The sequence below is a fragment of the Lepidochelys kempii genome, chromosome 14 (genome assembly GCF_965140265.1).
Source record: "Lepidochelys kempii isolate rLepKem1 chromosome 14, rLepKem1.hap2, whole genome shotgun sequence".
In the NCBI taxonomy this organism is placed as follows: Eukaryota; Metazoa; Chordata; order Testudines; family Cheloniidae; genus Lepidochelys; species Lepidochelys kempii.
This window is the reverse complement of record NC_133269.1, coordinates 1,244,588-1,258,995: the sequence shown is the minus strand read 5'-3', so window position 1 is coordinate 1,258,995 and position 14,408 is coordinate 1,244,588. Positions and strand designations below refer to the sequence as shown.

General features: G+C 45.3%; 1 protein-coding gene across 1 annotated transcript in view; it reads left to right on the top strand.

The window, feature by feature from the left end:
* Nucleotides 1-14,408, top strand: part of DNAH17 (dynein axonemal heavy chain 17) — a 103,648-nt gene that overhangs the window by 23,312 nt on the left and 65,928 nt on the right. Inside the window, exons 19-26 of the mRNA XM_073310983.1 lie at nt 302-484; nt 2,806-3,060; nt 4,430-4,599; nt 5,105-5,327; nt 8,205-8,321; nt 9,335-9,421; nt 9,969-10,121; nt 11,773-12,021. Coding sequence (XP_073167084.1) covers nt 302-484; nt 2,806-3,060; nt 4,430-4,599; nt 5,105-5,327; nt 8,205-8,321; nt 9,335-9,421; nt 9,969-10,121; nt 11,773-12,021 — 1,437 coding nt within the window. The remainder of the gene's footprint in view (nt 1-301; nt 485-2,805; nt 3,061-4,429; nt 4,600-5,104; nt 5,328-8,204; nt 8,322-9,334; nt 9,422-9,968; nt 10,122-11,772; nt 12,022-14,408) is intronic.

Sequence of the window (14,408 nt, the reverse complement as noted above, 5' to 3'; positions counted from 1 at the left end):
CCCCTTGTAGAGAGAATAATGATGATAAGGAGCAGTCATTAATGTAGGGCAGCACAGAGTCACGGACCTCTGGGGAAGAGAGAGGTGCTAAAGGGGGAGTAGAGAGGCCATGCTTGAGCGTGGAGAAGCCGCGACTAGCAGAGTCAGTGGAGTACTGGGGCAGCAGCCAGCTAAAGGAAGTCAGACAGAGGGTTAGCAATGAGGCAGTTAATGTAGTGGGCTAAATAGTACATTCAAGATGGGGGTGATGGCAGGTGTTTGGAAGGCAGACAGTAATGCGCTTTGCACTGATGTATCTCAGGCCAATGCAGCTCCTTTGTTTGAAGTGCACATGGAACTATATAATGATGAATTAAGATACCGTCCATCGCTGGAAGTGGGAGAAGATAATGGTTTTCTGGAAGTGGTGGAAAATCTAATGAACGATATCTATAACACAGCTAAACTTATACCCAGGCTGGCTAAGGGGAAGCTCAGCTACAAGGTTAGTCCTTCTGTGACCTGGACTCTTTCCTTAGCAATGTTTGTCTGCCTCGCACAGAGCTTCTTGCCTCACACCAGCATTTCCTGAGAGCTGAATGACTGACTGACTTCTTTTGGTGATTTTTTTCAACACACATGTCGCTGCCTCTCAGGGCACATGCACATAAGATTTTAGATTACAAGAAAATGAATCTTTGTAATGTTGCATAGGGAGAAAGCTGGTTTCTAGGGTTTCAAAGCTCAAAACATGGGGAGCTTTCAGTATCAATATCCATATCTGCAATTGCAGCCCAAAGTAACTAGGGAGCTAATGCAGTATTTGGAGCAAGGGTGTAGCATGCTCCTTATGGCCAGTCCTGCTAAGTAAATAGGCCTCTGCATTTTGCACTGTTTGTAGCTTCAGGTTTCAGAGTAGCAGCCGTGTTATTCTGTATTCGCAAAAAGAAAAGGAGTACTTGTGGCACCTTAGAGACTAACAAATTTATTTGAGCATTAATGGCTTGGCTTGGCTTAGCTTAGCTTCAGAGTGGTTTTCCAGGCCAGCCCTATATAGAGCACAGTGTGACAGTAGCAAAGGCTTGCATAACTATGATGATGTGAATATCAGAGAGACCGTCACAAGTATCACACCCCACGCAGATGGAAAAAGATGCACTTCTGACTGTGAAGCCATGCGCAATTCCAGGTGCAACCTGGGTGTGACGTTGCACTCCATATGCTTTATGAAAATATGCTTGGAATGCGAATATAATGTAACTGGAATATGCTTTATGCAAAAGGTCTCTTGTAAGGTATCATTACAAAGCGTATAATCTACTGAGTGTGGTCATCCTATTTGTACGTATGTATCATTCTTGTATCTAAAACTAGAAATATGAAGTTAACTCTGAGGTCCTATTGTAATTATGCAAAGTGTGGGCCATTAATGGTGGTTTAGAATCTTGATGGCTCCCATTGACTAGGCCAATTGGTTGTAGATGGTTTATTTACCTGCAAGCCTTCTTGTGGACCAGCCTGTGGGTAATGAAGAATGAGGTCTTACAGTGACATGTGACCCTGTCACCTGATGCTGGAATCCATCTTAAACCTGGTGCTTTTCCATTTAGAATGAGGGGTGGGACCCAGAGAGACAAAAGATTCCCGACTTGTGCCAAAGCTATAAAAGGGGGTGGAGCAGAACAAAGGGGGCTGCAGTCATGAAAAAACCCCTAGTTACCCCCTGAGCTGGAACGAACAAGGACTGTACCAGGGAAAGGATTGGGCCCAGACTAGGAAGGAGTCTAGTCTGTGAAAGAAGCTTATTGGAACATCTCTGAGGGTGAGATTTACCCTGTATTCAGTTTCTTAATGTATTAGGCTTAGACTTGCATGTTTTGTTTTATTTTGCTTGGTAACTTACTTTGTTCTGTCTGTTATTACTTGGAACCACTTAAATCCTACTTTTTGTATTTAATAAAATTACTTTTGTTTATTAGTGAACCCAGAGTAAATGGTTAATACCTGGGGTAGCAAACAGCTGTGCATATCTCTCTATCAGTGTTATAGAGGGTGGACAATTTGAGTTTACCTTGTATAAGCTTTATACAGAGTAAAATGGATTTATTTGGGGTTTAGGCTCCCAGAAAGACTGAATACTGGGTGCTGGGAAAGTCCCTGTTAACTGAGAAGCCCCTGGGCTAAATTAATCTTGGTTTCTGTGAACTGCAGTGGGGCATGGCCCAACCTCTTGGTCTGTGCTGGAGCTGACTGGTGTGTCTAGCTCAGCAAGATGGGAGTGGAGGGAAGCCTTGTCTGGTAGAGGGGTGTTCTCAGGGGTATCCCAGCACATCTAGTGACAGTTTTGAGAGTTTTTGTGACTCAGCCCGTCACACTGGGATCCGGAACTGTCAGTTGGACAAAGGGAGTATCAGAGATGCTGAGGACAGTAACATGTAGATGTTGACTCCATGCTGACCTTGTTAGAGAGAAACAGTCAGTCTCTCTCTCTTTCTGAATAAACCAAAATGATGGAAATTAAATGCAAAAACCTAAAATGCTTATGGATTAAAACACTAATATGTCAAGAAATGCTTAAGTGAAGGTTCTCATAGTAACAGTAGATTTTTCCATACTGTAAGTGTGTATCATTTTTGGTGATATATGTACACTGTAACTGTATATTAACAGTATGTATGTGCAATGCAGGTGAGATAATGTTACTGAGAAACCTTAGCTTTTACATGTGTTGCTTTGAGCATTCCTGTGTAACCCTAATGTGATATTTAGTGTTGTGTGTTGCATTCGTTTACTTCCTGACCCTAAAGAGAAGTGGCTGTCTTTCAGAGTGACCTGGAAGATATGTCAGATCTAATTGAAATAAGAGAAGAGGTGATTTCTCTAGTTGTCAGTGCCATGAAACAAGCTGAGGAATATGAAGACTCCTTTGAGAAATATTCCTATTTGTGGATGGATGATCACCACGAGTTTATGCAGCGCTTCCTCACGTTTGGTCACGTGTTCACCCCAGAGGAGCTGGAGTCTCATGCAGAGGACTACTTACCACACATCCCACCCACCTTAGAGCAGTTCCAGCAACAGGTGAGAGAACTCCCAGAGCAAAGGGGCTGTGGCTAGCTGCATGGCAGGTCGATGATACAAGTCTGGTACTATGAGGAGAACAGCAGTGATGCTGGTGCAGGGCCAGCCAGCCCCCTTACAGACCATCCTTCCCATGGCACCCAAGCTTTTTCCATCCTTCTGCAGGGGAGCAGAGGGACCCCCCCACCCCCGCCTTTGAGGGAATCTCTCTGTACCAGTGGTCCCCAAACTTTTCAGGGCCACGCCCCCCCTCGAGCCAGGAATGGGGCTGGAGCTTCTGCGGGGCAAGGGGATGCAGACAGGAGTAATGAGGCTGGGGCTGCAGCTGTGGGTGGGTCTGGGACCAGGAGAAGGGCGTAGGACCAGGTGCGGAGCCATGGTCAGGGGAGGGGTCAGGCGTGGGGCCAGGAGCTAGGGGCACAGTTGTGGGCTGGGGTAGGTCCAGAGCAGAGCTGGGAGCAGAGCAGGGCTTGGGTGGCACTCCCTCCCCATCCCCATAGGGGGCTGGCCTGGACCTCACTGCACCCCCCTGAATAGTTTGGGGACCTCTGCTCTATACCCATATCACAGGAGCCCAGGGCACATGTTTCTTTTCCATCTTGCCACTGTATGGAGAACACCCATGCATCCACCAACCCTAATGCACTGAGATACCAAGGTGATAGACCTCTAGGGCCTGATTTACCCCCAAACCTGCCCCCGCCCCAGTCTCATTTATGCCTGTCCACAGTGGGTGTAACAAAGTCACCAAGTCAGAATAGAGAATTTGTATCCACTTTGCATAGGTGTAAATGGTGAGGCAAGGTGCAAGACTGGAGAATCAGGCCCCTGAAAGAGAGAGGGAGAGAGCGAGCAACTGGTGCAAATCCATGTAGTAACATAGGCAATCTTCACTGACGTCGGTGGAGTGACACCAACTTAGACCAGCTGGGGATCGGGCCCATTGACTCTAATGGAGCAGTGCTGATTTACACCAGTTGCAAGATCTGGCCCAGGATGGGATAAAATGTTGGTTTTTTAAAAATATTTAAACCTGTCCCTCAAGCACGTTTCAAAGCCCAGCGCTGAGGGACTCGCTAGCTCAGCATCCCTGTGCTGACCTGTATGCAGGGTCTGGCTTTGGTAGCAGCTGCCCTGACAGCATTTTGCTTCAGCCTCACTGAGAGCTGTTAATGCAGCATTACTGTGTGTCTAGGTGCTCCCGGACACAGGGAAATCTGGGTCTCGAATAGTATGGAAATAGTTGCTCTCAAGGTTTTACTGTTGAAAATCTTGAATTACAAAAAATGATTTTGTGAAGCCCCCGGACAATAGCCCCACTGGCAGTTCTGCGATTATTCCAAGCATGTCGTTTCTACATGCATTTCAGATTGACTCCTATGAGAAGCTCTACGAGGAAGTATCCAAGTTTGAGAACACCAAGGTGTTCAATGGCTGGCTGCAGAGCGACTGCCGTCCATTCAAACAAGCACTTTTAAATATTATCAAGCGCTGGAGCCTCATGTTTAAGCAGCATCTCATTGACCACATCACTACCAGGTAAAACAAGAGAGTGGTTCTCCAAAGCAAATCTTGCCTGACACACCCAGGATGGGAACTAGGGGTTAAGATTAATGTTGGAGGCAAGGATTTTGTAGCTGTGCTAATGACTGTCATACATGGAGACCAAGACTAAGGTCAGTTCTGGACCAGGAAAATGGTGTGTGTTTTAAACATAGTGGCCAAGAAATTCAAACTAACATGATATCAAATGGCGCTTTGCGCAAAGCGTAGACCAGAGTAGGTTATGTTTAACAAGGTGCTAGCGGGTCGTATTCAGACCTGAAGGCCAGTGGAGTGGCATCCGTTTACACACACTAAGGATCTGAGACTCCAGTTTTTGTTCTCCTTGGAGAATTGTCCCGGGTATCCCCACTCCTGGGGCACCTGGACTTGGAAAGGGTGTAGCCCCGCTTGGATGCTGCTCACCTGGCCAGAGCACAATGAGCCAGGGCTGTGGATCCATTTGGGCAGTCAAGATTCCCACTGGCTTCTTTTCTTTTAGTCTCCAGGAGCTAGCCGCTTTCATGAAAGAAACAAATGCAGGCTTGACTAAACCTTTGAAAGAAGGAGATTATAATGGGCTAGTGGAAGTGATGGGACACTTGATGAAAGTCAAAGATAGACAGGCAGCTACAGACCACATGTTTGAGCCCTTAAAGCAAACAATCGAACTGCTGAAGACTTACGGAGAAGAGATGCCGGAAGAAATTCATATGCAGCTGCATGTAGGTTATTTAATGCTGTTAGCTCAGGTTTGTAGGGTGTAGCTGTGAGGTATTTTTAATAATGAAATCTGATAAATTTGCTTCGTTGTAGTAGGCTGAGATCCAAACTCACCTTTAATCATTTTTATTGCACGCTCCAGTGCAGAGGTTCTAACTCTTTATAGAAAATGACTAAAATCAATCCCTGCATTACTAATGCCATCTGTTACTGTGCTGCAAAAATAAGTATCTGTCATAAAAGCGAGCAGGAAACCTTTTCTCTAAGATGGTCACTCTTTACTTGTTACTAGAAGGACTACAGGAATGGCCTTGCTGGATCTTCCAAGAGTCTGTCTAGACCTCTCTGACAGTGGCTGGTACCACATGCTTCAGAGGAAGGGGCAAAGAACCCTTCCGAGGACAGTTATGGAATCATCTCCCCATGGGGCAGTTCCTTCCTAACCCCCTCAGTCAGTGGCTGCCTTTTGCCCTGAATCAGCAGGGTTTCTAGCCCTCACAAATACAATTGTTTTGATCCCTTCTAATGTAACTGGGGTGTTCTTGTTTTCCATACAAATACCTAACTCTGTTCTGAATCCTGCTGAGCTACTGGCCACGAGTTCCCAGGTTAATTGTGCTTTGTGTAGAAAAACATTTCTTGTGTCTGTTTTTAAAATTTGCTGCCTTCCATTTTCATTTTCTCTCTCCCCTGGTTCTTGAGAGACAGTAAAAATCACTCTTTTGTAAGCCTCCATCACATCCTCTCCAAACTAGGCAATCCCAGCCTTTCCATCTATTGTAAGACAGTCTTTTCAGGCCTTTCACCACGTTTATCACCCATCTCTGAATGGCATTCCCCTGCCCACATTTGCTGTGTATTTGTGAGGTAGGGTGAACAGAACAGTATCCAGAGGAGGTGTCCCACTGGATTATAAAGAGCATTGGAGTGTTCTCAGTACCTGGGGGAGGTGTCCCCATTGGTTTATACAAGGGCATTACAGTATTCAGGGAGGGATCCCATTGGGTTAGACAAGGGCATTCAAGGAGTCTGTCTTCTCTTCCATTCTATTTGACTTTTGACACGTTGTTTTTTGTTTTCAACATTGCTGCTCACCGAGAACAATGAGAAGAGATGCTCATTGAGCTGCCCGCAGTTAAGCCCAAATTGGTTTCTTGAATGGTTTTAGTTAATTTAGAACCCACTGTCAAGCTGCCTGCAGTGACCCAGGAGTGTGAATACCAACCTCAGGGCAGATTGTTGAGAACCAGGGCACAAATCCGCAAATTGGTGGTGAGTTCGATACTTAGATTTCACCAACCAATTACCAAATGTAAAATCCTCAGGCACTAGGAGTTTGACAGGCCCCTGGGATACTCCAATCTGTCTCGCCACCAAGGTGAGCTTGCCTTTGTGATAGATAGTCCCTTACACCAAGAATCATTGCAGTAGTCTGGTTACTCCCAGAACCAAAGCACCAATCACTTTCTCAGGTCAACTACACCTTAGCTCTCATAGCACAGACAATGTTTATAGCCAATCCTGTAATAAACTATATACAGATTTTATTCAACAGGAAAAGGAAATAAAAAGAGTTATTTATAAAGTTAAAGGAGTAAACATAGATACAGAAATGAATTACAATCTTAAGTTTCAAAAATAATAGAAACTTCTATAATAAGCAGGCTCTAAGCACTGGGGATCCCTTGTATATGCCTAGAAACTTTGTCTTGCAGAGTCCAAGCAGCAGAGAGAGAGAGAGTTTCTTCTGGTTAAGGATTTTTATTCCCCTCCTCCCATGTGCTCTCTGCTGATAGGAGGAATCCACTTGCATGACTCCTCTTCATGGGAGGTGGGGGAGCAGAGAACAAAATCTTTTGTCCTCATTAATATTCCATAATAGTTTGGCTGCCGTTGAGCAGGACGTAACACCTTTGGTTCCAGATCAGCACATCACACTAGTTACTGTCACTCTCCTGTGTGGTGATTTACATAGTTATTGAGTCTTACAATACCAATGCTCAAATATTCCCTTACAATATGGGATACTACGGCTGCTACTCTGAAACCTAATGTTATAAGTGAGGCTATGTCTATGTCTACACTACCACAGGAGCAACACTTTGGCAATCGATGCACAGGGAGTCAATTTAGCGGGTCTAGTGAAGACCCACTGAATCGACAGCAGAGGGCTCTCCGGTTGACCCCAGTACACCACTGGGAACAAGAGGAGTAAGGTAAGTTGACAGAGAGTATCTCCCATTGACCCAGCACGATGTAGACATCGCAGTAAGTCAACCTAAGCTATGTCCACTGCGGTTACGTTATTCACGTAGCTGGAGTTGCATAACTTAGGTCAACTTACTGCAGTAGTGTAGACATAGACTGAGATTAATGCATGCAGCAGTTCACAAGCATTCAATAAAAACTAAACACACACTCATAATTCTAATCCCTATTTTAACAATGCTAAAACACACATGAGCCAGACTAATTCCATCTCTGTATTTGTCAGTGTTCCATTGAGCCCTGGGAACCTTGGCATGAGCTGGCACCTGGTCTGCCAGTGTCACACCGCCATGGTGTATGCGGAGTTTGAATAATTCCTTTCCACGTATTTGTCAACAGGGAGTTTACTTTGCCCTTGTGCTGCCCATTCACCTAGCTTTGCCCAGTCCCTTTGAAGTTCCTCCCAGGTTTGTGTTCGTTAGTCTCGACTAACCTAAATCACTTTGAGTTATCGGCAAATGTTGCCCTGCCTGTTCGCTGCCCACATATTCTCCTTCATAAGGAACTTTGGGATGTATGTGGGTTCATCTTTGCCAGACGAAGCATAAGCATCCGTCACCTCTCTTGGGTGAAACGGGTTTTGGTGTTGATTCTACTTTTGCTCGCTGTAGGATCTGCCGGAGCAATGGAACAACACCAAGAAGTTATCTTTCCAGGTGAAACAGAATGTGGCTCCTCTGCAGGCCACTGAGGTCGCAATCCTTCGCAGGAAGTGTCAGCAGTTTGAGGTACTGTTATTGTGGGATGCTGGATGTTTCTCTGTAATGTGCTGAGCTGGATTGGTCTCAGCTTCTTGTCTAGACTAGGATGTGTGTGAACCTACATTAACGTTTTGCATACATTTTGCATTCAGGTACCTGTCCCTGAGACTCTACGCACTTAACAAAGCTTAAAAGCTACAACCTCAACACCAGGCAGTAATGGAAACAACCAATAAGCAATCAGGCAATGAACTGCCCATATCTGAACCACCAGACTAGTCCTGGTCACCCCAAATCAACCAACAGAGTAACACCCCTCACCATGTGCCAGGAGTGAATCCAGGCTCTGTCAGAATGAGTGGGGAAGTGTTCCCTGGTCAAGGCCCCGCGTAGAAAGCCCCATGCTACTAGCCCTGACCCTGCTGAACGCAAGAGGGCTGCAGTGCAGCATCCCCACCCTGATCACAACTGCGTAGTGCATAGGGAAGGAGTGGGGCTTTGAAGGCAATAAGGTCCCCAGCCATGCAGGGCTTTATAGGCTAATACCTTCCAGTCCAGCAGGGAGCTAACGGGTGCCAGGGCAGAGCCCAGAGCAGCAGTGTTACTGGCTCTTTGTCTGCAACTCTGCCCAACAAGCGAGCAGCCGTGTCCTGCACTAACTGGTTTCCCAGAGGTTTTAAAGTATTGCCCCATGAAGAGCGTGTTGGACTCATCTGTCCTGGAGATGACAGCATGGCTCGGATGCCTGTAGCCAAAGGAAAAAGCACACACGTGGAAACCAGCGTATGTGGGAAACCAGTGCTCTTGGTCACACCAGCTGCCTGCTCGTTCCAGCATTGTGAGTCTGCTAGTAAACAGTGGATGCACTTCACTGTCCAGGACAACAGCTGCAACCCAGCTCAAAACAAGCAGAACCGGCTGAGTCTGAAGTAGGCCTTGCCTTGGCCAGATAGCCCTCCTTCACACCTTGGCCTCCCACAGTGCTGAATGTGCCTGCCTCCTGCCTGCGCGTGACAGTCTCTGTCTCTGCTTCCTTGCAGATTAAACAGCACGAGTTTAGGGAGAAATTCCGAGAAGATGCTCCCTTTTCTTTTACTGACCCAGATCCATATCGGTCCTTAAACACGGTAATTGGCAGAGACGGGAGGGCGTTAGGGGCAGATCTTCTCTCCACCTGCCTTGCATGGGCTGTGGCTGCTGCAGAACTGACATGGTTCTCTTGCACAGATGGCCGGCGGGGTTCCAGGAGTCGGCGCTGCTCCTCTGCTCTGACTAGGGTTTGTGGCCGAGGCCTGGGGAAGGGGGAGGGGCTTGGCTGTGCAGATCCACCCGCAGTGCAGGCCTGCAAAAGGGAGATGTTTCCTGAACAGTGGCTACTACAACAGAAGCTGGACTTGATGACTTCTCCAGGTCCCTTCCAGCCCTGCATTTCTGTGAGTCTGGACTACGTCCGTGCAGCTGCTGCTCAGCTGCCTGGAGGATGAGGATTCCTCTCGTTTAGACTCCCCACCCTACGGGCTTGGGCCATGCACAGAGAGAGCACTTGGCCCTTTGTGTATGTTGTGGCCAGCGAGTTATTCTAGAAAAGTGGAGATGTTCCATTTCTCTTAATGCGCGGCGAGGCCACACCAGCACCTAGCTGCCGGCTCAGACCTTTTCTTTTCATGGTTCTAGCAACAAAAGAGTATCACTGCCATGGAAAGGGACATGGAAGCCCTGTCCAAGTCAGCTGGGTTGTTTGAGGTGTCAGTCCCAGATTATAAACAACTCAAAACATGCCATAAAGAAGTACGTTTACTCAAAGAGCTCTGGGATATGATTGTCTTGGTAAGTATTTGCCTTTGGAATGTAGCACAAGGGGAAGAAGGGTATCTGAAGAATGGAGTGCTGAGACATTGCTACTTGCCAGGATTGTTTCACTGTTCCCCTTATCCTTCCCCACTGCAGGGCAGAGACTGTCTTTATATTTGTGTTTGCAGTGCCTAGCATGCTGGGGCTCTGACCCCAATCAGGGATGCGATGCAGTACCCTCAGAGAAACAATAAATATTAATGATAATGGCACTTGCCTGATGATCTCAGCTGCTCAGGGGAGATTGCTCACTGTTTAGGACAAGAGAATGTATTTGCAGGAAGCTCAGAATAAGGGAAAAACTCTCTGCTGGCTTTTTAAACTGAACACATGGACTTGTGACCTGCAAACCGAAAGCAAGAGATGTGTTAACAGGCTGGGGCTGGCACTCAGAATACTGAAGTTGCTATTTTTTAAACTACTGTGTATGAAAAGCAAATGCTGTGTCCGCTAGTGTGGTTAAAAAGCACAATGGCTATAGGTGGCAACATCCCCTTTCCAAGGCCCTGTGTGAGGCAAGACATTGGCTGAGGGAACTGGGATTGTTTAGTCTGCAGAAGAGAAGAATGAGGGGGGATTTGATAGCTGCTTTCAACTACCTGAGAGGTGGTTCCAGAGAGGATGGTTCTAGACTATTCTCAGTGGTGGAAGAGGACAGGACAAGGAGTAATGGTCTCAAGTTGCAGTGGGGGAGGTTTAGGTTGGATATTAGGAAAAACTTTTTCACTAGGAGTGTGGTGAAACACTGGAATGCATTACCTAGGTGGTGGTGGAATCTTCTTCCTTAGAAGTTTTTAAGGTCAGGCTTGACAAAGCCCTGGCTGGGATGATTTAATTGGGGATTGGTCCTGCTTTGAGCATGGGGTTGGACTAGATGACCTCCTGAGGTCCCTTCCAACCCTGATATTCTATGATTCTATGATTGGCAGTTTCGTGGCTGGGCAGAATGACCAAAAAGTGAAAGTTTGCTGGAGGATCTTGTTTGAGCACAAAATGCTCTCAGCCAGCAGAAGTTTTATTCTGGGAATACTGCTGTCGTCCGGAGTGGCACCAACCTTTCAGGATAGTACAAACAGCAAATTCAAAATTTATGTAACCCTGTTGGCAGCAGGGATTAAACCTGGGACCTCTTGAGCTTAATACATGATCTGAAAGACAGATGTCACTCAGCCAGCTCTGCAGCAGGCTCATCAATCTTTAGCTGGCCTAGCCATCTTGGGGTGTCAGGGAGACAGAGTTCCACACTGAGCAGGCATGGGTTACATACACAAAACCAAACTACAAAGCAAAGCAGGAAGCTCCCGTAGTTCCCCAGAGAACTGTGTTGTTGGAAGATGAAAATGAAGAAGCCCTGTTAACCAGGTTCTCAGCAGTCTACTGGAGAGGCAATAGGCCATGTCACCACAGACTGTTCCAGCTCAGTCCCTGCAACAAGGAGAAACATAGGGGAACATGAATGTGTGCTCTGCAGTACTGTTAGAATAAAAGCAACATTAAAGTCTTTTGGAAACAGGAGTAAGAATTGTGAAAGTGGAACAATAATACACTTAGGATGAATAAGTGATAGAAAATATTGATCTGCATGTTTGTTAATAGTATGGCATGTGGAACTGCTCTCCCAATTCAGGTTAGTGCAAGCATCAGCGACTGGAAGACCACCAAATGGAAAGAGATTAATGTGGAGCAGATGGATATTGATTCTAAAAAGTTTGCTAAAGATGTGAGAAGTTTGGATAAAGAAATGAGACCCTGGGATGCATTCATAGGATTGGATAACACAGTGAAAAACATGATAACCTCCCTGCGAGCTGTGAATGACCTTCAGAATCCTGCTATTAGAGATCGTCATTGGCATGAGCTCATGCAAGCAACCAAGGTAATCTGAGCAGGTTTCAAAAATGTATTGATAAGTAAATGCCAGCATTCCCCAATCCCGGGAAGGGGTAACAGTTTCAAAAGAACCTAAATGACATAGGTGCCTAAGTCCCACTTTCGAAAGTAACTTTAGTCATGAAAGTGCCTCCTTCTCTTTTGAAAATGCAACTTAGGCTCCTAGGTAACATTTTCAAAAGCATCTAAATGACTTCAGACTTTTAATATCATTCCTATCAAACTGAAATGATCAGTCACATGCTTTACTATTGCTGGATGGCCACTACTTGCAAGTATCCAAACATATCAAACCTGGACATTCATCAAAATACAGAATAAACAAAAATGAAACTAAGCATGATGATTATATCTACTGAACTGTGAATCACTGTAGAGAATTTTGACTCTGTCAAAAGGCTTACTAAAAATCAAGATATATCCCATCTACATCTTCTCCCTATCCATTAAGGCCAGTAACCCTGTCAAAGAAAGAAATTAGGTTTGTTTGGCGTGATTTGTTCTTGACAAATCCATGTTGGCTATTACTTATAGCCCTATTATCCTCTACATGCTTATAAACTGATTGTTTAATAATGTGTTCCAGTATCTTTCTAGGTATTGAAGTTAGACTGACTGGACTATAGTTCCCCAGGTCCTCTTTGATCCCCTTTGTAAAAATAGGTGCTTTGTTTGCCCTTCTCCAGTCCTCTGGGACCTCACCCGTCCTCCAGCAGTTCTCAAGAATAATCACTAACAGTTCCAAAATTTAGTTCCTGATGTACCCTAAGGTGAATTTAATCAGGCCCTGCCAATTTGAATACATCTAACTTATCTAAATATTCTTTAAGCTGTTCTTTCCCTATTTTGGCTTGCATTCCTTCTCCCTTATTAATATTTAATTGAGATACATATCTCATCACCATTAACATTGTTCGCGAAAACTGAAGCAAAATAAGCATTAAGCACCTCAGTCTTCTGATGTCATTCATTATTAGCTCTCCTTCCTAACTAACAAAGTAGTGGACCTACACTTTCCTTCAACTTTTGCAAGCTCCTAACATATTTATAGAGCCTTTTCTTCTTGCCTTTTATGGCCCTTGCTAGGTGTAACTCATTTTGTGCCTTACCCTTTCAGATGTTGTCCCTACATGCTTGTGCTATTGCTTTGTACTCCCCTTAGCAATTTGAGGCCTCTGTTGGAGTACTGTGTCCTCTAGCTGGGTGGGCTTGAGCGCTTGAGCTGCAGCCCAAGCCACAAAGTCCACACGGCTATTTTTAGGGCAGTAGCTTGAGCCTGCTGTGACATGTTCGGTCACAGAGACCCATTGGGACTGTCACCTGATGTGCTGAAATTACCTCTGAGCCTGAAGCCTGTCTTGTTGAGCCAGACACGCTAGCAATGCAGACCCAGGTCTGAACCACACCCCAAAAGCTGCAGACTTTAACTGAAAACCACTCAGCAGGTCACCTATCTCTAGCACCCAGCTCCCAGTGGGATCCAAACCCCAAATAAATCCATTTTACTCTGTATAAAGCTTATACAGGGTAAACTCATAAATTGTCTACCCTCTGTAACACTGATGGAGAGAGATACACAGCTGTTTGCTCCCCCAGGTATTCATCACTTACTCTGGGTTTAATAATAAACAAAAGTGATTTTATTAAGAATAAAAAGTAAGATTTACGTGGTTTCAAGTAATAACAGGCAGAACAAAGCAAGTTACCAAGTAAAATAAAACAAAACACACAGGTCTAAGCCTAATACATTAAGAAACTGAATACAGGTAAATCTCACCCTCAGAGATGTTCCAATAAGCTTCTTTCACAGACTAGACTCCTTCCTAGTCTGGGCCCAATCCTTTCCCTAGTACAGTCTTTGTTAGTTCCAGGTCAGGTGGTAACTCGGTAACTGAATTTCTCATGACTGGCTGCCTCTTTGTCCTGTTCCATCCTCTTTTATAGTTTTGGCATGAAGTGGGAATCCTTTGTCTCTCTGGGTCCCCACCCCTCCTTCTAAATGGAAAAGCACCAGGTTTAAGATGGATTCCAGTATCAGGTGACATGGTCACATGTCACTGTAAGACTTACACAGGAAGGCTTGCAAGTAAATAAACCCATTCACAACCAAGTGTCCTAGTCAATGGGAGCCATCAAGATACTAAGCCACCATTAATGGCCCACACTTTGCATAGTTACAATAGGACCTCAGAGTAATACTTCATATTTCTAGTTTTAGATACAAGAATGATACATTCATACAAATAGGATGAAGACACTCAGTAGATTATAAGCTTTATAATGATACCTTACAAGAGATCTTTTGCATAAAGCATACACCAGTTACATTATAGTCACACTCATTAGAATGTTTCCATAAAACATATGGAGTGC